At 38.4% G+C, this 25,738-nt stretch overlaps 1 protein-coding gene across 1 annotated transcript in view; it reads left to right on the top strand.

Moving 5' to 3' along the window:
- celf4 (CUGBP, Elav-like family member 4) overlaps positions 1–25,738 on the top strand; it is a 199,623-nt gene that overhangs the window by 138,634 nt on the left and 35,251 nt on the right. The window contains exon 3 of the mRNA XM_060935509.1: positions 6,703–6,751. Coding sequence (XP_060791492.1) covers positions 6,703–6,751 — 49 coding nt within the window. The remainder of the gene's footprint in view (positions 1–6,702; positions 6,752–25,738) is intronic.

The raw sequence follows: 25,738 nt of genomic DNA, 5'->3' as shown, positions 1-25,738 counted from the left end.
ACAGCAAGGCAAGGCCTCCCTGCGGGTGGACAGAATGGAGGAATGCTATGTGTACACTTGCGTGTGTGTATGGACATGCTTGGACTATTATGCGTTATTGTGATATTTCTGTCTGTCACTTATTGAAATACTGATGGCCGTGTGTGTGCGTGCCTGCGTGCGCACATGTGTTTGAGTTTATACCCAAGTATTTGTGTGTAATCCTTTGTCTCCACTCATGTTTCCTGATGTTTCTTTGTGTAAAATCAAGGCACAGGAAGGATTTTTTTTTCTTTGCCCCCACAACACGGTGAAATAGAAGAGAGTTGCTTGTTATGGGCTGACTTGCTCAATGCTGCCATCTTGCTGCGAGTGCTTCAGTGAAGCTCAAAAACAAGCACCAGATTACCTCACTAGTTTCTCCACCAGTGTAAGCAACTAGCGATGTTAACATAATAGTGAGGCAAATATGAGGTACGCAAAACCATAAGCATGTCGTTTTACTCATTTTATTACTTTTTAATTTCCAAAGAACATCTCCACGGCTTTACACTCTTAAAGAAAGCAAATGACCTCCTGGTATATCTAATCACTAGCTGGCTAGTCAGTTTGGTCACAGATACACAGGAGTGGGTTTTCAGTATTAGTCTTGATCTGTAGCTGTATCTCATCTCATCTCATTATCTCTAGCCGCTTTATCCTTTTACAGGGTCGCAGGCAAGCTGGAGCCTATCCCAGCTGACTACGGGTGAAAGGCGGGGTACACCCTGGACAAGTCGCCAGGTCATCACAGGGCTAACACATAGACACAGACAACCATTCACACTCACATTCACACCTACGGTCAATTTAGAGTCACCCGTTAACCTAACCTGCATGTCTTTGGACTGTGGGGGAAACCGGAGCACCCGGAGGAAACCCACGCGGACACGGGGAGAACATGCAAACTCCACACAGAAAGGCCCTCGCCGGCCCCGGGGCTCGAACCCAGGACCTTCTTGCTGTGAGGCGACAGCGCTAACCACTACACCACCGTGCCGCCTAGCTGTATCTAAATTATCTATTAAACTCTCAGTAAACTAGCTTGCATCTGGCACAATTTCAGCGCTGAGACTTTATTTTGTTCATCATGAACATTATCTAACATAAGTTAACCAGTTTGCTAGTTAGTTTAGCATGTAGCTAAAATGTTCTGGATGCTCTAATATTTGGACAAAATTGTTAGTGATCATGATAATTTCAGTGGTATTTTTACAAGAATACACTGAAAGTACAGTAATTGCTGTCAAACAAATAATATGATCTGTGTTAATAGATTTGTCCATGTCACCCAAGAGGATGATTGAGTTTAGGCGTATTTTACAAACAGCAGCTCCTCAATTTAAATTAGGCTTATATAGGAAAGTTAATACTACAGCCCAATGTCTCGTTTTACTGGCTGATGATTCCAGCGATCGCAAATTTTCAGGGTTTATGTGACATTCGTGTTATATTCAGGAAAAATGGAACTTCCAACAGGGAAAAAACATTAACATCAATCTTAAAGTGGGAAGAATGGGTCTGTCTTTTGGCAGCGTTCTATCAGCCCCAGTGAGGCAACTCAGAGAAATGAGGCAACTACGCACATAAAAATGTCACATGTCCAAGGAAATAAAATTGTAAAATAGGAATTTGGGGAATGATTCACCTTCTAGTGATTCATGTTAATGCATTTTTTGTCTTATCTTAAGCTGTGTGTGTCTGCGCTAACCTAATTACTACTTTACTTTTGCATGCTTGTGTGTGTGTATGTGCAGTTTGTGTAGTGTGAAATGGAGGTGGGTTTCGTGGAGATGGGGATGGGTTTGTGTGAAATGGGGGTGGGTTTGGTTGAGATTGGGTAGGTTTATTGAGATGGGGTTGGTTTGGTGGAGATGGGGGTGAGTTTGAAGGAGGTGGGGGTGCGTTTGAAGGAGATGGGGTGGATTTGGTTGAGATGGGGGTGGATTTGAAGGAGATGGGGTGGATTTGGTTGAGATGGTGTGGGTTCAAAGGAGATGGGGTGGATTTAGTTGAGATGGTGTGGGTTTGAAGGAGATGGGGTGGATTTGGTTGAGATGGGGGTGGGTTTGAAGGAGATGGTGTGGGTTCAAAAGAGATGGGGTGGATTTAGTTGAGATGGTGTGGGTTTGAAGGAGATGGGGTGGATTTGGTTGAGATGGGGGTGGGTTTGAAGGAGATGAGGTGGATTTGGTTGAGATGGTGTGGGTTTGAAGGAGATGGTGTGGATTCGAAGGAGATGGGGGTGGGTTTGAAGGAGATGGGGTGGGTTTGATGCAGATGGGGGTGGGTTTGGTGGAGATGGGGGTGGGTTTGTAGGAGATGGGGTGGATTTGGTTGACATGGTGTGGGTTTGAAGGAGATGGTGTGGGTTCAAAGGAGATGGGGTGGATTTGGTTGAGATGGGGGTGACTTTGAAGGAGATGGGGGTGGGTTTGAAGGAGATGGGGTGGATTTGGTTGACATGGTGTGGGTTTGAAGGAGATGGTGTGGGTTCAAAGGAGATGGGGTGGATTTGGTTGAGATGGGGGTGACTTTGAAGGAGATGGGGGTGGGTTTGAAGGAGATGGGGTGGATTTGGTTTAGATGGGGGTGGGTTTGAATGAGATGAGGGTGGGTTTGAATGAGATGGGGGTGGGTTTGAAGGAGATGGGGTGGATTTGGTTGAGATGGGGGTGGGTTTGAAGGAGATGCAGGTGGATTTGAAGGAGATGGGGAGGGTTTGGTGGAGATGGGGTGGGTTTGATACAGATGGGGTGGATTTGGTTGAGATGCAGGTGGGTTTGAAGGAGATGGTGGGTTTGAAGGAGATGGGGTGGGTTTGATGCAGATGGGGTGGATTTGCTGGAGATACAGGTGGGTTTGATGCAGATGGGGTGGGTTTGGTGGGGATGGGGTGGACTTGGTTGAGATGGTGTGGGTTTGAAGGAGATGGGGTGGGATTGATGCAGATGGGGTGGATTTGGTTGAGATGACGTGAGTTTGAAGGAGATGGGGGGTGGGTTTGATGCAAGTGGGGTGGACTTGGTCGAGTTGGTGTGGGTTTGAAGGAGATGGGGGTGGGTTTGATGCAGATGAGGTGGATTTGGTTGAGATGGTGTTGGTTTGAAGGCAATGGGGGTGGGTTTGATGCAGATGGGGGTGGGCTGGCAGCAGCATTGGTGTGCATGACCTTGGTCTGCTCCCCAATTTCTATCCCAATCAAGCTGTCTTTAATCCTGTCTCTGTCTCTTCCCCTCTTTCTTTCACTCTGTCTCTTTCAATCTCTCGCCCTTCCCTCTTTCTCTCTTGTGCTATCAGCAGGCACTGAAAAATAAATAATGCATCAAAATGCATTAAAATTGTTCACCAGGCTTTAAGGGCAAAAATAGAGGGGGCTGAAGGAGGAGAAGAAAAACAGACTCTTTGTGTATGTGTGTGTGTGAGAGAGAGAGAGAGAGAGAGAGAGAGAGATTATGACTAAGAACAAGTGAACTTTATGTAAGGACATGGGTCTATTCTTAATTCAGCTCCCATCGAGGGACATTTTCATGTCTACTGGACCTAAGTGAAAGCACCTCCATGGCCTTTGTGTAGTCTGATTCTATTACTGTGGGTTATTTATTGTACTGTAGAATAATCATCTTCAGTCTACACTTTAGAGTACAAGAGGAATAAAAGACTTTGAGGTTTGCTGTTATAGCTAAATACTCAACGAGGTGGTGGTGTGATGCGGCCAACTCGAAAGATTTTACCATGTTGGAAAAGGTAAAGGAACAGCCTTGTAGGCTGTGGGGGTGCCCCCTAGTGTTCGGGCTCAGACACAGACTCAAGTGGCGGATAAACAAGTGCTTTTTTATTCGCACAGGTGTCAAGGTGATGGGAAAAGGTTGAGCAGGTGTGAGGTATCGGTGACTCGCTCAGTCCTGGCTAGTAAATGTCCTTTGCAGGTTGAAGGAGCTCAACAGGGTAAGAAAGGCATCGACGGCAAGACGGCTGAGCGCTGTCGGAACTGGAATCTGTTGGCAGATACAGAGAGCAGCAGAGACTTGTTACTTCCTCTCTCTCACCATCCTCCTACTCACCCAACTGGTGAAGCAGCATCCTCTTTTATCCTCCCTGCGCCTTGTGAAAGGAGATTGAGCGCCTTGATTATTGAGGTGCAGCCATGGTGCGTTAGATGTCCCTGGCCCTTGGCTACGTGCATATCGTTGATAAACAGTGGTGCTGAGGTGGTGCTGTCAGTGGAGAGGGGCACTGTTCTTTCAGCACCACTGTCACAGCGAGGCGAGGAGCACTTGCCATCTTGTGCACAAGGGCCCCCAGGGCGCTATTACAAAGCACTGGCCCTGGAGACTCCTTGCATTCTCAATATAAAAGTGTATTTGAGCAAGAGGGCATTTACATAAACCTTACATTTAGAACACCTTCTGGTCAATCAGAATCGAGAATCAGAAACAGCGCTGGACGGACTGACAGATGGGGAAGCTAAAATTAGTATTGTAGCGAAAGTTAGATACGTTTGCTGACACTGGTGAATTCTATTCTGATCTCTCGATTCACATGGTTTTACAAAACCGTGATGCTGCCGCACCAGAAAAGGAAGAATGGATCTGTAAAACATTATAATATGAAGTTTATTGTGATAGCAAGACGTTTTTCATGTTATAATAAGACAGTTTCACGTTATTACGACATACAAAGTTATCACGTTATAACAAGGAACTTTTCTTAACGTTTCACATTAAAACAAGTTATGATGTTAAAACCTAAAACATCATAGTATATTGTTATAACATGAAAATATCTTGGTATCACAATAAACTTCTCATGGTATAACGTGATACTGATCTGTTTTTCTTTTTCTGGCATAGAAGCAATACATTTCCGTATGGTTTAGTTCATGTAGCTAAGGAACATGATTTTACTGTAATTATGGAAAAAATGTATATATGTGAAAGATTTTAGGCTTACGAAACTATTTTGCTCAAATATGATAAATAATCAGAAGTAAATAAAATAGCCTCCGTGAGGCTGGAGCTCATACCAGCCACTGTTGTTGTTGTTGTTGTGTGTGAGTTTGAAACCCGATCAATCCTGTAGGAGGAGTAGCGATTTTCGTGAAATTGTACATGACCCCTGTGTAGCCTCATCCATGGTAGGTGGTGCCACCTGGTGAACAATTCTTGTTGGAATAATATGTCTTTAGAGTCTTCTGGGTGAGTTTCAGTGAAAACTTCTCAGCAGTTTACGAAGAGAAGCATTTAATGTGACGAGTCACACAAAAATTTCAGACGGCCATAAAATTGTAAATATGACAGATGGCGCCACCATCTTGACAACTTTTATACATACCAAACCTAGGGAACATTCCATATGAGTTTGATCAAAATCTGATCACTCTTATAGGAGTAGTGATTTTCGTGAAACTGCACGTGACCCCTGTGTAGCCTCATCCGTGGTACGGTAGGTGGCGCAACCTGGTGAACAATTCTTGTTGGTATGTCTTTAGAGTCTTCTGGGTGAGTTTCAGTGCAAACGTCCCAGCAGTTTGCGAAGAGTAGCGTTTAATGTAATGAGTCACACAAAAATTTCAAATGCCCATAAAATCGTAAATATGACCGGTGGCACCACGATCTTGACAACTTTTATACACACCCAAATGGGAAACATTGTATGCGAGTTTGATCGAAATCCGATCAATCCTGTAGGATGAGTAGCGATTTTAAAATTGTAAATTGTGATAGAATATTATTTCAATCATTTTCCTACCCATCAACACATTCAGCGAGCCCTTGTGCCTTGTGCGTGGGGGCGGAGTTATCCTGGAAGTGATCAATCCTATCAGGAGAGATATGTTAGGTACTGGTTAAAGGTGATCAGTTGATCAGAGATGATGATGTTGCTGATATTCATAAAAATGGATTGTGGTGTAATTTATCACGATATTCATATTGTATCGCTTTTCCTGTAATGCACAAACCATGCATTTACACCACGTGTGTTTTTAATCGTCAGGACCTGTTATACTGCCGTCTCTTTCGCTTCTCTGTACACTTCTTTTTTTCGTTCATTATCGCTCTCTCTCTTTCCTTTCAGCTCCCGCCATTCTCCCCCTGCACTGCCAGGGTTCAACGGCAGAGCCGAGTTCTTCCCCTCCTGCCCTTCTCCTCTCTCTCCGCCCCTCCCCCTCTGGCAGTGTGGCGATTGGCATTATTAAAAATTGATTGGTGCCGACCGCGCAGCGGTGTGCATGTATTATTGAGGTGGAGTTGGTTGGGAACCTGCCACGAGTGACGGCAGAAAAATGAAACGCTTTTAAATGGCGCGAGGCTTTCACATGGCGCTGCCTTCAGACTGGAAATTAAACGCCACACACACACACACACACACACAAACCAAGCTGTCCACTCACACTCGTGCACTTGCCTATGTGCCCATGTGTACATATGACAGATCCATGGTCTGTCATTCTCTTAAACATCTCACACACACACACACACAGCTGAGGCTTCGTCACTGAGACATATCTGAACTGTATAAAATGTGTATGAATGCTGCACCTGTCCCTTTATGTTCACTCTCAAATCTAACATCTGGCTCTTTCTGTTTTTCTCTTTCTCACTCTCTCTTTCACTCTCTTTCCCTCTCCTCCCCACCCTATCTTTTCTCTCCTTCCTCGTCCATCCCTCTCTCGCTGCACAGATGAACAGGCCGATCCAGGTGAAACCTGCCGACAGCGAGAGCAGAGGAGGTAGCACTTCGCTTTTCATTCTCTCTTCTTTTCTTTTGTGCATCGCTGTCACCTCAAATCAGCATCACTATTACCAACAGATGTCACAGTGACTCCTGATCATAAGTGTCATATTTAATGGCACACCTCGATCAGAGATGACAGGGCTACAGGACCCGGAGGAGAGCGGACCGTTCCGCACCCGTGCTACGTTCATACCCTTTATCTTGGTGCAAGAAAAAAAATGATGAAGATGTCTGTTTCGATTTACTCGAGATAGATTTCTAATAATAGGACCGTTGGATTTTTTTTTTTTGACATTTTACATTTCACTCGTTTCACTTATTCACTCATTTGGCGGACGCTTTTGCCCAAGGCAACTTATGAGTCAATATTATGAGTCAGAACCCAGAAGAAGTGCAGAGCAAAAATATTTAGAGATGAAAATGAAAAATAGGATTCAGTGGTGTAACTTCATTTACACCTCGAAATTATCCAACAGAAAAAATAGCATCGTTTTTTTTTTTTTTTTGAGTGAATGTTTTCTTGTCAATCAATAACTTATAGCGTGTGAAAATCATTCTTGCTTATTCTTCCAAACTTTGACCTTGAAAGCACTTGGTTTAACTTTACTTTTTTTGTTATTTAATATATCTATACAGTCCTGTGCAAAAGTCTTAGGCACATGTAAGACCAAAAATGGCTTAAAAATAATGAAATGAAATGTTTCAACATTTAAAAAAAATACTCTAAGCAGTAAGCCATAATAAATGAAATAAAGTCGATATTTGGTGTAAGAAGACCCTTTGCTTTAAAAAGAAAAAGAAAAATAGTAGTCTGAGGTCCAATGAGTGCAGTTTTATAAGGAAATGAGCTGTAGGTTTTACTGAGCATCTTCCAGAACCAGCCACAGTTCTTCTGGACACTTTGACTGTCACACTCGCTTCTTCATTTTGCGCCAAAACCCAGCAGCCTTCAGTATATTTTCTTTCTTAATCTGAAAAGTGCTCTCTTATGGAATATGCTGCTCAGATACAAACATTTTTTTTTCTGCAACATTTAATTTTGTGCTGGAAAACAAATGAATGTTTGGAACTCTAAAATGTTTTTGTAACGTTTTGGCTTAATAATGTAGAAGTCATAAAATAGAAATCTATAACAAAGTTTGTATAAAAAAAAAATAGGGTGGCAAAGACTTTTGCACAGTCTCTAAAAGCCTCTCAGACAGTACACTTGGCTTGATCATGACCAATAATTTCCCTGTAATGATCAACTTTGATCTGCCAAATATCTTTCTGCTTAAAATAGTAAAAGGATGCCCAGGTAACTTTGCGAACATTAAAGAAGAACTGATGGCAAATTTTTTATTATCAAAATTCTATTTCTCTCATTTTATTAAATATCAGAATGCATTTTTGATCGCTATTTTGTCGCTGCTATAGCAAATTATGAGTGTCTGAAATACGCTCTGTAATATATCAGTCCATATGTCAAAGCAATGGCCGTAAATGAGATGCGTCGAGACCTGCGCGAGACATCGTAGGACGGAAGTAAAACGTACAGCGGAAATCAAAGTGACCGACATCTGCCAACGTTGTCAGAAGACACGCGCGCCGTCTTTCGAACACTGACGTGATCAAGCCGGAAGTTTTGTTTGTTTTGTCAGCAATCAGGAAAGTTTGAAAAAAGTAGGCAGTAAACGTCATTTAAACTCGTTTTTGTGCAATATTTCGTTTGGAAAACAGTTTTCAAAATGGTGGCACTGACACCTGGCTGACACTTCTTCACGTTTCGAAGTCTCGCACAAGTCTCGTGAAGATCGCGCGGATAAGCGACGCCTGCCGTGGACCAAACGAACTAAATTCAACATGGCTAAAAACTGAATAGGCCTATAAGTATAATATTTAATTGCAATTAGTTGCCAATACGAGTCACGATATAAGGTTACTAAAACCAAAAACGTAATTGAATAACATGTTAATTAAGAAATAAAGCAATTTAAAAATGACTTCAGTTCTGCTTTAAGGAAATGTTGTCCTCCTGTACAGTATGTGCGGTGGCCTGGGAAAACCCTTCACATGTGATACTTGTGATATTGTCTACTATGTATGCACAGAGTGGCTATTACACGGTGGCGAGAAGATATGAAGTTTATCTTCGAGTGATGTGGTTTTCAACATGAGAAGATAAACTTCATATCTTCGCGCCACCTTGTAATGTTCTTTATATTATATGGCCAAAAAAAAACAAAAACGCAAGTTAATCGAAAGAATTTTAATTTTGAACCGGTTCGCCATTTTGACAACACACATCTATCTAGTCAGCAGGAAAGCACTGAGAGTGACGTCATCGGAGTGAAATATCAGGAATTATTATAAATACAGGACACTTTTTCGATGGAATAAAAATGTGTTCTATTCCCTTCTAGTGAGTTTCATTTATTTGGTTCAATAGCATGCAAAATTGTCAGCATATCGCTTATGCTACATGTATTATGTCACTCTACCCAATAGAGAATGAGTGTTGAATATGGTTTATGATATTGCATGGTTGTCAAGGCAACATGACATCACATGTCGGAGATGTAAAACTTCCGCGCTAGCAAGCGACCGGGATAATTTGTAAACAAACATGGCCGCCAGGTTTGCTTCGTTAAATATGGAAGATTTTGAGAGAATTTTGAAAGAGAAAGACGCATTGAACACCTGAAAGGAATGTGTTTGAATAATAATAATAATAATAATAATAATAATAATAATAATAATAATATTGGCTGGCTGTTTTTCGTGGTTTATCAGATATATTCCATTCAGCTACTCATCTTCGACTCATTCAATATCATGCTCGCTGAATGGAATATATCTGATATACCACGAAAAAAAGCCAACCAATATTATTTAAATATGTTACTCAGATCCACAATGTATTTCGTATGAAAAATGCAAGTTTTTCAACACAAGAATGATAAACTTCATATCTTCAAGCCAGCATGTGATTTTCTTTTTATAATATCAACACATTCACAAACAAAAAGTACCCAAAATTTTCAAAACAGTTCATCGATTTCCTCATGAGTGATATATTGAGAAATACAGTGGTGCTTGGAAGTTTGTGAACCCTTTAGAATTTTCTATATTTCTGCATAAATATGACCTAAAACATCATCAGATTTTCACACAAGTCCTAAAAGTAGATAAAAAATAACCCAGTTAAACAAATGCGACAAAAATATTATACTTGGTCATTTATTTATTGAGGAAAATTATCCAATATTACATATCTGTGAGTGGCAAAAGTATATGAAGCTCTAGGATTAGCAGTTGATTTGAAGGTGAAATTAGAGTCAGGTGTTTTCAATCAGTGGGATGACAATCAGGTGTGAGTGGGTACCCTGTTTTATTTAAAGAACAGGGATCTATTTCACAACACGTTTGTGGAAGTGTATCATGGCATGAACAAAGGAGATTTCTGAGGACCTCAGAAAAAGCGTTGTTGATGCTCATCAGGCTGGAAAAGGTTACAAAACCATCTCTAAAGAGTTTGGACTCCACCAATCCACAGTCAGACAGATTGTGTACAAATGGAGGAAATTCAAGACCATTGTTACCCTCTCCAGGAGTGGTCGACCAACAAAGATCACTCCAAGAGCAAGGCGTGTAATAGTCGGTGAGGTCACAAAGGACCCCAGGGTAACTTCTAAGCAACTGAAGGCCTCTCTCACATTGGCTAATGTTAATGTTCATGAGTCCACCATCAGGAGAACACTGAGCCACAATGGTGTGCATGCCAGGGTTGCAAGGAGAAAGCCACTGCTCTCCAAAAAGAACATTGTTGCTCATCTGCAGTCTGCTAAAGATCACATGGACAAGCCAGAAGGCTATTGGAAAAATATTTTGCGGATGGATGAAACCAAAATAGAACTTTTTGGTTGAAATGAGAAGCGTTATGTTTGGAGAAAGGAAAACACTGCATTCCAGCATAAGAACCTTATCCCATCTGTGAAACACGGTGGTGGTAGTGTCATGGTTTGGGCCTGTTTTGCTGCATCTGGGCCAGGACGGCTTGTCATCATTGATGGAACAATGAATTCTGAATTATACCAGCAAATTCTAAAGGAAAATGTCAGGACGTCTGTCCATGAACTGAATCTCAAGAGAAGGTGGGTCATGCAGCAAGAAAATGACCCTAAGCACACAAGTCGTTCTACCAAAGAATGGTTCAAGAAGAATAAAGTTAATGTTTTGGAATGGCCAAGTCAAAGTCCTGACCTTAATCCAATCGAAATGTTGTGGAAGGACCTGAAGCGAGCAGTTCATGTGAGGAAACCCACCAACATCCCAGAGCTGAAGCTGTTCTGTCCAGAGGAATGGGCTAAAATTCCTCCAAGCCGGTGTGCAGGACTGATCAACAGATACTTGAAACATTTAGTTGCAGTTATTGCTGTACAAGGGGGTCACACCAGATACTGAAAGCAAAGGTTCATATACTTTTGCCACTCACAGATATGTAATATTGGATCATTTTCCTCAATAAATAAATGACCAAGTATAATATTTTTGTCGCATTTGTTTAACTGGGTTCTCTTTATCTACTTTTAGGACTTGTGTGAAAATCTGATGATGTTTTAGGTCATATTTATGCAGAAATATGTATAGAAAATTCTAAAGGGTTCACAAACTTTCAAGCACCTCTGTATGTTAAAAGACGTGAGATTATACTGATGGTAAAAGTTAAAACTTTGCCTCCATGTCTTTACAAGGCGAAGAGAACCACATCCATGAGCTGACTGATTGAGACGCCGTGGTTCTGTCCTTTGTGATCCGTATCTTGCTTGTTTTTATGTTGTTACCTTGTTTTTCCTCACAGCACATTCATGACACTTGACAGAAAATTGTCAAAAGGTCCACATAGTGCGTCATTAGAGCGTTATTTTGATTATAGTGTTATATTTGATTCAGTGCACTTGAATCACTTAGCTGGCTTATAGGCTTCATAAATAAGACGCCGTATTGGATTGAGGCTCCGTAATCATTTTAATGCAAATGGGCTGAGCATTCAAATCCATACACTGATAAAAAGTAGGTCTTATAATTACACATCCCAGAAGGTAAGATTGGACACATTGGGCCTTATTTATCATCCTGGATATGAACAGATTTATCAACTGAATGAGCATTTCCACAAGGTATTCAAATTTGAAAATCTGGTACATTGTACATTGGAAAAAACGTTCTTAACCTCCTCGTGATCTTCAGCGTGTGTCAGTTTACAGAGAAGAAGACTAACTCGTGTCAACCTTGACTTGATAAACTTCAGATCATAGAATTTGCATGGTTTAGTGCACTTTTAAATATGGACTCTACTGCTGAGATTCATCTCATCTCATTATCTCTAGCCGCTTTATCCTGTTCTACAGGGTCGCAGGCAAGCTGGAGCCTATCCCAGCTGACTACGGGCGAAAGGCGGGGTACACCCTGGACAAGTCGCCAGGTCATCACAGGGCTGACACATAGACACAGACAACCATTCACACTCACATTCACACCTACGGTCAATTTAGAGTCACCAGTTAACCTAACCTGCATGTCTTTGGACTGTGGGGGAAACCGGAGCACCCGGAGGAAACCCACGCGGACATGGGGAGAACATGCAAACTCCGCACAGAAAGGCCCTCGCCAGCCACGGGGCTCGAACCCAGACCTTCTTGCTGTGAGGCGACAGCACTAACCACTGCACCACTGTACCGCCCCCACCGCTGAGATTAAATTGTTTATTTTTATTACATCAACAGCATTTAGCACACATCCTTATCTCGAGCAACTTTCAGAAGCGCTTTAGAGTCTCGATCATCAACATGTCTTTATGCTAGTTCAGTCAAGTGTCTTTAACATACAAAATCTGTTATTGTATGAGCTAAAAACAACACAGGATAGATAACAAATTTCCATTCCCACTCAGTCTTCCATAACGGTTATTATTTTTTTCGCGGTGCGGTTTCCATCAAATCCTGCACTCTGATTGGCTGCCAAGCGGGTCTGTATCCTATGGTATGGACCCCAGTTACGGACCCCGGTTACAGACCTTTGGCGACTCGCTCATTCACAACAACAACAAACAGTAGCATTTTTTTGTCAACATTTATCTTTTTTTTAATAAGATTTATTTATAAGATTATCAAAAATCATAAATTTTTGCCAGCATTTCTCAGGAAAATGGATAGTGATGATGACAGTCTTCACAGCGAAAGCGAGTTTTACTACCCTGAGGAAGAAGAAATAAAAGAAAACATTTCAGGAGAAAGCTAAAAACCTCTAACTTGCTAAAGCCGAGCAAAAACATGGCTGAATCCTGAATGACTCAATTTTGTATAAATAGGGGACTATATAGGTGGCAAAATGTAGTTTTTTTCCTGCCATGGAAGTGCACTTGTATACCAAGGAGGAAGCCATTTGCATTACAGCCGTGAATGAGGATTCAAAATTGCGGCTCGGCTCAGTTTTCCCTTTCGGGCGCTCTCGTTTTTTGTTAGAATTTGGTAAAGAAGAAAATAAATATACCGTATTATTTACCAGCTTAAGGTCGGTCCGTATGGTGAAATACCGTGACCTTGGCCTTGAATACTGACCTTGGCCCAGAGGGCCTCGCTCAGTATTTTCAAGACTTCGGTCACGGTATTTCACGATACGGACCTCCCAGCTGGTAAATAATATACATTTATTCTATCCACATTCACTGGATATGAGCAATCACGCGCTCTGATTGGCTACTCTACTACTCGGCTATCAGCTCATTAGTCTGGCTAACACGACTTCAAAGCTCTGCGAGCATTTGGTCTGGCAAAGATATTAAGCCCAACCGTTTCCCAAAGGCGTGGTTGACCCACCTCCCTGAAATGCCTCAGTTTGCTACTGGTCGAAGCCAGAAAAGGCTGTGACGAAGCTTAAACCAATCACATCACTCTTTCCTCTGACGTATGTGACGCGACGGAAACTGCTTGAGTAACAGGAAGAAGAAGAAGGAGAATAAATACCTCCAGGGCTGCTCTTTGCTCCGTTTTCAATGAGAACTTCCCGTTGAATGCTTTCAATACAGCATCTACCGCTGTGTCAAACGCTTGCCGCTGCTCCATGTTCGTAATGTTTCTAGTGAATGAAGCGCTTCCGGCATAGATTTTGTAAACAATCTATGGCTTCCGGTCGCAGTTCTACTACGTCACTGCCTTGAACATGCCTCTACCCAGGGCCGTTGGAGATGCTCAAAGTTGATTGGCTCCCGATTTTTCGGGAGCTTGGAAGAGCTGGAGATAGCTTGCCTTGCCAGACTAAGCTCGCAACAGGCCCTCGTGTTGCGTCACACTTAGGATGGGCGGGCCCAGGCTAATCAGCTCATAGACCATGAGTGGAGAAAAACAAAATGCCGGCGCATGTTGCTGAACCAACAAAAGATACATTTATTGTGGCTTACTGTTGTTATAGTATGTTTTTAATGTTGAAATGTTTCATTTCATTTTTTTTAAGCCATTTTTGGTCGACAGCGTTTCTTTACATGTGCCTAAGACTTTTGCACAGTGCTGTATCTGGGACTGTTTGTGATGTTATGGTATGGTGTTGCTAATTAGCTAATGTCTCAGCTTGGGCTTTTCACAACAATATGGATTTGCTGCCTTGTGAATTATACATCATATCCGGCCTTGCATGTTTTACACATCTAGCGAAAAGTTTTGCTACGTAGAATTCCATTAAATACAGTCAGGTAGGAATACATGATATAATTAACAGTTATTCTACGAAATTGAGTCGTACATGAGCCGATAGCCGACGAGGCACGTAGCACTGAGTCAGCTATAAGCCATGTACGACGAGATTGAGTAGAATAACTGTTTTATTCTATCCACATTCACTGGATTTTGAGAAACAGAGCATTTTTATTTTTATTTTTTGCAAATCCGGTAAATAAAAACTTCATACAAAACGTCCAACAAAATCATTTCCGCTTAGAATGTAAACAAACCGGTGAAATGACGGGAGCAATTTGTGAAACATGCAATAATAATAATAATAATAATAATAATAATAATAATAATAATAATTCTTGTAAAATAAAAAAAAGATATGTTTTGTATCTTTTTTTTAATTTTACAATAAAAAAAGATATTTGTATTTTTGGGGGGGGGTTGGAGTAGAGTTTTTATTTCATCCTCGGTTGGTTCAGCAACACACTCTGCCATTTTGTTTTTCTCTACTCACAGTATATGAGCTGATATCCTCGTAATAGAGTAGCCAATCAGAGCACACGATTGCTCATATCCAGTGAATGTGGATGGAATGAAAGTAAGTACACTGAAATTTTGCATTTCATAAACTTTTAAGATACTTTAAGAATATCTCATCTCATCTCATTATCTCTAGCCGCTTTATCCTGTTCTACATGGTCGCAGGCAAGCTGGAGCCTATCCCAGCTGACTACGGGCGAAAGGCGGGGTACACCCTGGACAAGTCGCCAGGTCATCACAGGGCTGACACATAGACACAGACAACCATTCACACTCACATTCACACCTACGGTCAATTTAGAGTCACCAGTTAACCTAACCTGCATGTCTTTGGACTGTGGGGGAAACCGGAGCACCCGGAGGAAACCCACGCGGACACGGGGAGAACATGCAAACTCCGCACAGAAAGGCCCTCGCCAGCCACGGGGCTCGAACCCGGACCTTCTTGCTGTGAGGCGACAGCGCTAACCACTACACTGCCATGCTGCCCCACTTTAAGAATATATATACTGTATATAAGCTGTTAATCCATCTTGTGCAATCTTCCATCAAACAATCATTTTAAATTTAATAATGTTGCTATGAAATACATTTAGGACAGTGAAAATACTGTAACGTTCATAATAGGGATCCCGACTACGTTTCTCAACATTTCTTACCATACAGTCAGTTGATATTGCAGTAATTTGATTTGTTGTTTTTACAAAATAAGTGTATTGAAATGTAGTATTTTATTTATTTTGTTAAAACAAAAAAGTTTATTCTGTATTTTCTATGGCAGCGTTAAGAGCAGCCATCAAATACTTTCATTCCATATTTTGTTGCTTTTTTTTTATTTTTTGTAGTTTTGTTTTCGAGTAGAGTTTTTATTTCATCCTCGGTTGGTTCAGCAACACGCTCTGCCATTTTGTTTTTCTCTACTCGTGGTATATGAGCTGATATCCTCGTAGTAGAGTAGCTAGTCAGTGTGCACGATTGCTCAAATCCAGTGAATGTGGATAGAATAAATTTTTTTATCACACTGTCAGAAATAGCGGTACAGTAGGAGTCCATTTCTGTCCCCCATGATATAATCTACACTATTGTACCCCCGGTGGCTCATTATTGGTCCTTATGGTAACTATGTCTACCTTTTTAGAGCCAAAAACGTACATATATATTCCCATGCAGTATATAAAGGGTACAAATAAGTACCTTAGTGGGTCCTACCCCAGTGACAAGCCACTGTACCGCTAAAAGTACAATAATGTAGTTTATTTTCTGAGAGTGTGCCAAAGATGGAGGAAGCATGAGCAAAAACGTTATACTTACAATTACTTTTTCATCACTTGCCTGATGATCGAGAGCAGAGTTTCTCATCAAACGTTACACACTGGAAAGAAAAAAAAATGACAAGCATCTCATCAGCATTGATTTGTTTTAGGAACAAACTGAAATATGAAATATTCAGCTCATTATTTAAAGGTGTTCAATAACAATTTGTCTATTTATTGTTGTTGTAGAGCAAATTGTTCTAGAAGGTTCCATCAACATATGCTTTTTTTTTTATTAATTATTAAATTGACATTATTTATAGGATGCCTGTTCTTGAGTTATTGAGTTTACGATTCAGTTCAGTTTGCCAGAGTAATAACTATAAAAATGCAGCAATAAATATAACAGCTTTAATAATAAAGGTTTGTGATTTCCATGAAGAAAAATGAATACATTATGGACCCCCTGGCTGTGCTTCACTGAGCTAACTGTGAGAACGATGGCTCTGGAGCGACATCCAGAAAGTACTGATGAAAAGGAGTAAAAATCTGTAAATGGAAAGACTCGAGGCTAATGCTAGTTCATGCAAGTGCTTTAGTGACAGGAAGTGAAGAGCCAAAATAAACTAAAGATCTGGAATGAAGGAAACAAGCTGAAAATACAGCTAATTAATCTGCCAAAATTACATGGAAGTAAAAATACCCAAATTAAATCTCTTAAAAGTAGAATTTATTGAAAAAGTTCCTTAATTAAAGGAGAGAGAGTTCAGTGTAGAGAGTTCGGTCGACAACCCAGCTCTGATTTCACTCGTAGCCCTTCAGAGTTTTTCCTCTTCTGCTTATTTGTATTTCTCTCTCTCTCTCTCTCTCTCTCTCTGAGTTTCCTACTCTGCGTTCTGGTTGGTGGAAATCTATTTCCCCAGCACTTGTATCACTGTCAGCTCCTTTAACTACAAGATGCTCGGATTGTGTTCTGCCTCACTTGTAAGTCTCCTTGGATGAAAGCGTCTGCCACAGAAATAAATGTAAATGTACTCAGGAGTGCTACAAACACTCAGAGAGAGAGAGAGAGAGAGAGAGAGAGAGGTAAATACAGGGTTTGAAAAAATGATTACAAACCCTATTCACAAAGCAGTCACTCAGACTGGGGGATGAATCGAGTCGTATGAAGTTAAACTCATAAGCACGAGCAAGAAAGGTCACTGATCACAATCACATACGAGTAACAGCACGGCAAGAGAGTGTGAGCAGGGATGGGTGAAAAAAACAAACAAACTTCAATAAATAAATGCATACATACACGTAATGTTTATTTAAAAAACAATGCAAAAAAGATACCATTTCAGTTTGGGAGAAAGGAAGAAAGAAATAAAGAAAAGAGTGAAGTGAAAGAAAGAAAAAGTGGTGAAGAGAAAGAAAGAACAAATGAAAGAATAAAGAAAGGGGTGAAAAGAAGAAAGAGAAAGAAAGCAAAAGGGATGAACAAAGAAAGTGATGAAGAGGAAGAAAGAATGAAAGAATAAAGAAAGGGGTCGGTAGAAAGAAAGAAAGAAAGAAAGAAAGAAAGAAAGAAAGAAAGAAAGAAAGTGGTGAAGAGTGAAAGAATGAAAGAATAAAGAAAGGAGTGAAAAGAAAGAAAGTGGTGAAGAGTGAAACAAAGAACAAAAGAATAAAGAAAGGGGTGAAGAAAAAGAAAGAAAGAAAGTTGTGAAGAGAAAGAAAGAATGAAAGAATAAAGAAATGGATGAAAAGAAAGAAAAAAGAGGTGAAGAAAAATAAAGAAACAAAGTTGTGAAGAGAAAGAATGAAAGAATAAAGAAATGGTTGGAAGGAAAGAAAGAAAGAAAGAAAGAAAGAAAGAAAGAAAGAAAGTGGTGAAGAGTGAAACAAAGGACAAAAGAATAAAGAAAGGGGTGAAAAAGAAAGAAAGAAAGAAAGAAAGAAAGAAAGAAAGAAAGAAAGTTGTGAAGAGAAAGAATGAAAGAATAAAGAAATGGATGAAAAGAAAGAAAAAAGGGGTGAAGAAAAATAAAGAAACAAAGTTGTGAAGAGAAAGAATGAAAGAATAAAGAAATGGCTGGAAGGAAGGAAGGAAGGAAGGAAGGAAGGAAGGAAGGAAGGAAAGAAAGAAAGAAAGAAAGAAAGAAAGAAAGAAAGAAAGTGGTGAAGAGTGAAACAAAGAACAAAAGAATAAAGAAAGGGGTGAAGAAAGAAAGAAAGAAAGAAAGAAAGAAAGAAAGAAAGAAAGAAAGAAAGAAAGAAAGAAAGAAAGATGTGAAGAGAAAGAAAGAATGAAAGAATAAAGAAATGGATGAAAAGAAAGAAAAAAGGGGTGAAGAAAAATAAAGAAACAATGTTGTGAAGAGAAAGAATGAAAGAGTAAAGAAATGGCTGGAAGGAAAGAAGGAAAGAAAGAAAGTGGTGAAGAGAAAGAAAGAAAGATCATGACCTCATGGCAACTGAGAACACGTGAGATTAGACGGTTGAACTGCAAGACAAATAAATAAATAAATTTAAACAATAATAAGAGATGAAGAAATGAAAAAGGGGAGGAGCATCACCTCCACAACAAACGGCATTCCAACAGAGAACAGCTGAGCTTGAATTGTAATAATAATAATAATAATGTGGAGGGGCGGGATTTCTGATCAGGAATTGGTTGGTCTTCCTTTCTATTTTTGGACTTGTTTTTGCTGAAGTGAGATGGATGGCTTCACAGTGAGAAACACGAACACACGAGAGAATTAGAGACACCTATTCCCTCCATTCTCTCCATCCCTCCCCCAACACCCACAAACTGAGACCATCTTTTCTTATTCACACTTGACAGATGAATTGTCTCTGCACTTTGCCCGATCAGACCACCAAATATATCCAGCAGTTAGGCCTTTAAAGTCGCTCTGTGCGTCTGAAAAGTCCCTCGCTGCCTCATCTGTCCCACAGCCATCGAGTCATGATGGGGAGGTGGAGGCAGGAAGCTGGAGGTCAGTGAGAGACGAAGCGAGGTGATGAAGTCGTGCTGACGAGAGCAGAGAGGATCATAATAAAGGGAGCACAAGATAGAAATAAGCCAAGCATGAAACACATGGACTTACTACTGTACTGTAGGGTATATCCACTCACTATCCACTTTATTAGGAACACCTATCCACCTGCCCATTCATGCAAGTATTTAATGAGCTGATCATGTGGCATGATCTGGTATGAGTTTTGGTCCCAGACCGTCTTTCAGAAACTGCTCATGTCTCGGGATTTTCTCTTTTTACACAGGATGGTGTGAAAAAAAGGCATTTAATGATTGAGATGAGAGAGGTCAGAGAAGAACGGCCAAACTGCTTTGAACTGACAGAAAAGCACGTCATTACTTACTTAAATAGCCACTCTTTACACCCGCGGTGAGCAGAAAAGTGAAACTGGGCAGCTGAAGATGAAGAAGGAAAAAAATCCAGTAACGCTTTTCCAATCTTCTGAGCCTGCAGCCACGGGAGCCTCCGATCTTCTGCTATTCTCAGGGTTTGGAGTTTGTGCACTCGGACATGCTTTTCTGCTCACCACTGTTGTAAAAAGTAGTAATTTGAGTTTAAGCCTTTCTCATGGCACCACAAGCTGTATTTTTGTCCTTTTAACTTCAAGAGAGAAAAAGAAAGCAAGGCTAGTGAGGGAACATCTGTTTACATCTGACTGACACTGGAGACGCCTTCCAAAAATACAGAATAAACATCTTGACCAAATATATCAACTATTATGTTTTTCTTTGTGAAAAATACTTTTGTTTGCTTGTTTGGTTGTTTGTTGTTTGTCTGTTATTCTATGTTTGTTTATTTTGTCTGTACGTTTGTTCTTTTGTTTGTCTTTCAGTTTGTTTGTTGGTTCTTTTGGTTGCTTGTTTGCTCTTTTGTCTGTTAGTTAGTTAGTTAGTTAGTTAGTTAGTTAGTTAGTTAGTTAGTTAGTTAGTTAGTTATTGTTATTTTGGTTGTTCATGTGTTCGCACTATTTTCTGTGTGTTTGTTTGTTTGTTTGTTTGTTTGATTGTTTGTTCTTTTGGTTGTTTGTTCTTTTGTCTGTCTGTTTTTTGTTTTTTTGTCTGTCTGTGCTTTTGTTTATGTTGTTTATTTTGTCTGTTTCTGTTTGTTCTTTTGGTTGCTTGTTTGTTAGTTAGTTAGTTTGTTTGTTTGTTTTGTTATTTTAGTTGTTGTTTGTTCTTTTGTTTGTTCTTTTGTATGTTTGTCTGTTCTTTTGTTTTTGTTTGTTTGTTTGTTTTGTCTGTCTGTCTGTCTGTTATTTTGTTTGTCTGTTTCTGTTCTTTTGGTTGCTTGTTTGTTCATTTGTCTGTTAGTTTGTTTGTTCTGTTTGTTCATTTGTTTTGTTCTTTTCTGTTTGTTCTTTTGCCTGTCTGTTTGTTTGTTGTTTGTTCTTTTATCTGTTTGTCTGTTCTTTTGTTTGTTTGTTTGTTTATTTTATCTGTCTGTTTGTTCTTTTGTTTGTCTGTTTCTGTTTGTTTGTTCTTTTGGTTGCTTGTTTGTTCTTTTGTCTGTTAGTTTGTTCTGTTTGTTCTTTTGTTTGTTTGGTTTTGTTCTCTTGTTTGTTTGGCCTTTTGCCTGTTTGTCTGTTAGTTTTTTGTTCTTTTGTTTGTTCTTTTAGCTGTTTGTTCTTTTGGTTGTTTGTTTGTTCTTTTGTCTGTTTGTCTATTAGTTAGTTAGTTAGTTAGTTTATTCTTTTGTTTGTTTGCCTGATTGTTTGTTTGTTCTTTTGTCTGTTTGTTAGCTTGTTTGTATTTGTTGTTCTTTTGTTTGTTTGTTTGTTATTAGACTTAGATGACATAGAGGATTCTCTGTATAGGTGCCTATTGTCAGGGCTGTTGTTATGGAAAATGAATAAACAGCTCATGACCAATCAGATTCAAGAATTTAACATCACTGTGGAATAACATTCAATAAACACTCTTTTGTAAATCAAATAAGTCAAACATATTCACACACACACATTTTTAATATATATATATATATATATATATATACACACACACACATGTATATATGTATATGTGTGTACTGTGTGTTATCCATATATGTCTGGTTCCATGTCAGAAAAAAATTCTGTCGTTAAAAGAACGGAGAAGAAGTGATGCTTAAAGTGTGAACAAGTGTGAAATTTCTGGTCCAGTCGGGTTAAAGCCCAGGAAACGTCTCCACTTTATTTATTTAATTCCCTTTATCTTCTTGCTTGAACAATCTCCACACATCAACAATTAACCAGATGTTAGTGTGTGTGTGTGTGTGTGTGTGTGTGTGTGTGTGTGTTTAATTTCATCAGCTGCTTGCATAAACTAAAATGTGTAACTTGTCCTTTGTTTCTAGATTTGCCTTCGGATAAAAATATTCAGCACAAAACAATGCAGCTTTCGTCTCTCTGCTCCTGATCTGTCATTTAATAACGTCTTCATCATCATGTAAATAAACGTATGAATAATAAAGAGCTGTAAAGCCTACAAGTCGAAGGATTTCACAGAATCTGCTTCATACTTACACATTTCATTACCCTGCCTCACGGTGTAGTAAAAAGCCTGCGTGGTTTACTCGGCAGCGTCGAGGAGTCGCAGCTCGTCTGAGCTTTTATTAATCTTGTCTTGTAATTCAGGGAAATTAAATCCAAAAAGCATTTGCACCAGTTTACATATTATTATGCTTTAAAGATGATGTCTTGATGCTCGAGCCTGATCTCACGCAAAATTTATGTGAAGATTTTGCAAATAGCTGTGATTACTAATCCCGGTAAAATAAATGTAAAAGGATAAAAATATGATGCTGTTCCAAATTGAAAATGTACACTTATTAAAAATTAAAGACATACACAGAACACAATATATTTATATAGTGTTTGTTTTGTCTTTTAGTTTTTACAGGTATTATTTTCTTTCTTATACGCAATATTCTATGACAACGTTTTAGGACTATAGTTTGAAGAGAAGAAGTAGTTTTATTGTAATTTACAACAAAATTTCATTTAAAAAAATACAAGATTTTGTGAATCAAAAATGACAGAGGATTAGGGCTGTTGTAAGTTTTAAAGAAATACAGAGTTAAAGGATAAAAAAAAATCACAAATTGATGAGAAAAATACTCATTACAAGAAAAAATAATCACAAATTAATGAGAAAAATATGCAGAAATTCCAAGATTAAAAAAATCACAAATTTACAAGAAAATACAAAAACAGTCCAAGAAAAAAAAATCACAAATTTATGAGGAGTATGCAGAAATTCTGAGATTAAAAAGTCACAAACTTATGGGAAAAAACTCAGACATTCCAAGATTTTTTTAAAATCACAAATTGACAAGAAAACTACACAAAAATTCCAAGATTAAAAAGTCACAAATTTATGTGAAAAAACTCAGACATTCCAAGAAAAAACAAATCACAAATTGATGAGAAAAATACTCATTACAAGAAAAAAAAATCACAAGTTAATAAGAAAAATATGCAGAAATTCCAAGATTTTAAAAAAATCACAAATTTACAAGAAAAAATTCAGACATTACGATTTTTTTAAAAAATCACAGGTTGATGATAAAAATATGCAAAAATTCAGAGATTTAAAAGAAATCACCAATTTGAGAAAAATATGTAAAAATTCTGAGATTAAAAAAAATCACAAATTTATGAGAAAAAAAACCCTCAGACATTCCAAGATAAAACCCCCCACAAATTTATGAGAAAAATACTCAAAATTTCTGAGATTAAAAAGTCACAAATTTAGGAGGAAAAAACTCAGACATTCCAAGAAAAAAAAAATCACAAACTTATGAGAACAATATGCAAAAATTCTGAGATTAGAAATCACAAATTTATGAGAAAAAACTGAGACATTCCAAGATTAATAAAACCCAAAAAACTTATGAGGAAAATATGCAGAAATTCTGAGATTAAAAATCACAAATTTACAAGAAAAAAATTCAGACATTCCAAGATTTAAAAAAAAAAAATCACAAATTTACAAGAAAAATACACAGAAATTCCAAGATTTAAAAAAATCACAAATTTACAAGAAAAAACGCAGGCATTCTAAGATTGTTTTAAAAATCACAAATTTATGAGAACAATATGCAAAAATTCCGAGATTAAAAATCACAAATTTATGAGAAAAATATGCAGAAATTCTGAGATTAAAAAGTCACAAATTTACAAGAAAAAAAAACTGTCAAGGAACCACATCACTTCACATTGCAAGATTGATTCAACTTCATCACACCACAGACGCCACAGCTGAGCCGAGAGTTATAGGAAATTCAGTCTTTCCTCCTCGATCAAACAATATAAAAGAATAAAGCACTAAGAGATTTTCAGCTGCATTCCCCAGGATGCACTGCAGCCGGGAAGGACGTGATTGATTATTCAGTTTCTAGGATGCAGAGCGAGATGAATGTATAAACTGCACAGCTTTGTTTATCTGTGTGCTTTTTTTTTTTTTTGCTGTAGCTGCTGATAAATTTATAATTATTATGTGAGAGCAGTTTCCTGTTACTTTCAGTGTGTGTATTCTTCTCATCTGCCCAAATCTCTGCTACTTTGAAACGACTGAGCTGAGAGTGAGAGGAAATGCAGTTTTTTTCTCCTCGATCGAACAGTATAAAAGAATAAAGCGTTAAGAGATTTTCGACTACCGGGAAGCATGAGAGATCTTTTTTCCCTTATGAATTTGAGACTTCTTAATCTCTGAATTTTTTACTTTTTAATCTCAGAATTTCTGAGTTTTTTCTTGCACATTTATGATTTTATAATATCAGAGAATATCTGAGTTTTTGCTCATAAATGTACAACTTTAAGCTTGGAAATTCTGAGTTACTCCCCACCTCAGCTCTATGGTTTTTGTTTTGTTTTTTTAACCTACAATGGCCCCAATACGCCAACATAATAAAGTCATAATATATAATACTACAATAAAAAATTGCAGTATTTCGAGAATAAATGAGTCAAATATTTCAATTTTAAAAAATTCACCAAGTCCTCACTGTCCCTCATTTCAATATAATGTAAAATTTTATCATAGTATTATGACTTTATTCTCAGAATACTGCAGATTTTTCTTGAAATATTATGTTTTCTCAAAATATTATAAAATGTTCTTCGAAATATTGACTTTCTCAAAACATTAAGACTTTCTCGAAATATTATAAACTTACTCTCATAATATTCAGAATTTTCCTTGATTATATTATGACATTTCTTGAAATTCTCAAAGTCCTCTATTTTTATTTTTAAGCAATGGTCCTAAAACGCTGTCATACTATTCATTTTATTGTCTATAAAAGTTTATAAATTTGCCCTTACTCTCCCAAACACCTCAAAAACCATCAAAAACACAACTTTTCACATGACAAAGAAACCAGAACATGCACATTTCTCTATCCTGAAGACTTTCCCATGTCAGAAAACCTACTGACAAAGTTACTGACGCTGGAGACTCCTTCCATAAATGTTGAATTATTGCGTTATCTCCTTACAGAAAACTTCACCATATCGATGATTAAATTTTTTCATTGTTAAATAACAGTGTTGAGTTTTTTAAAATCCATTTATTATTAGGCTTAGATTATGTGAACTGTCCATCTTACAAGCTCCTGTGAATAAGTTGCATTAAACGAACAATATTATTCTATCCACATTCACTGGATATGAGCAATTGTGTGTTCTGATTGGCTACTCTACTACTAGGATATCAGCTCATATACCGTGAGTAGAGAAAAACAAAATGGTGGAGCGTGTTGCTGAACCAACCGAGGATGAAATAAAAACTGTACTTGAAAACAAAATCCCAAAAATTATCAAGTATTTAAAAGAAACAGAAATAGTTAAAAGAATATAGATTTTTGTTTGTTGGGTTTTCCCCCCAATATCACCTGTTTCACACTCCAGTCCAGTTGGTGGCGATAATGGACCTTTAAGTTGGTTTGCCAACCACCAAAAACCCTAAAGAAGAAAAAACCCCACCCCCAAAAAATAAAGCAACAAAATTATTATCATCATCACATTTTTCACAAATTGCGACTGTCATTTCGCCAGTTTGTTTACATTCTAAGCGGAAATGATTTTGTCATACATTTTGTATAAAGTTTTTATTGATCAAATTTGCAAAAAATAAAAAATGTTCTGTTTATTAAAATCAAGTGAATGTGGATAGAATAAAACAGTTATTCCACTCAATCTCGTCGTACATGGCTTATAGCCAACTCGGTGCTACGTACCTCGTCGGCTGTCAGCTTGTGTACGACTCGATTTCATGGAATAACTGTTAAATATTCAGGATTAGAACATATTAGAAAGCCACCAAAACTTATACTGGAATATAATGAACATTATATTGTTTGATGTGGTGGTTCCAGAAACAAAAAAAGTAATTAATCAGCAAACACAGGCAGCATCGTCAGGAAATACAGATTCTATGAATATGCTAATTAGAGTTTAATCAGATATTTGCATATTCGA

This window comes from Neoarius graeffei, chromosome 12 (genome assembly GCF_027579695.1).
Source record: "Neoarius graeffei isolate fNeoGra1 chromosome 12, fNeoGra1.pri, whole genome shotgun sequence".
Taxonomy (NCBI): Eukaryota; Metazoa; Chordata; class Actinopteri; order Siluriformes; family Ariidae; genus Neoarius; species Neoarius graeffei.
Note: the sequence above shows the minus strand (reverse complement) of the source record. Positions and strands in the feature narration are given on the sequence as shown.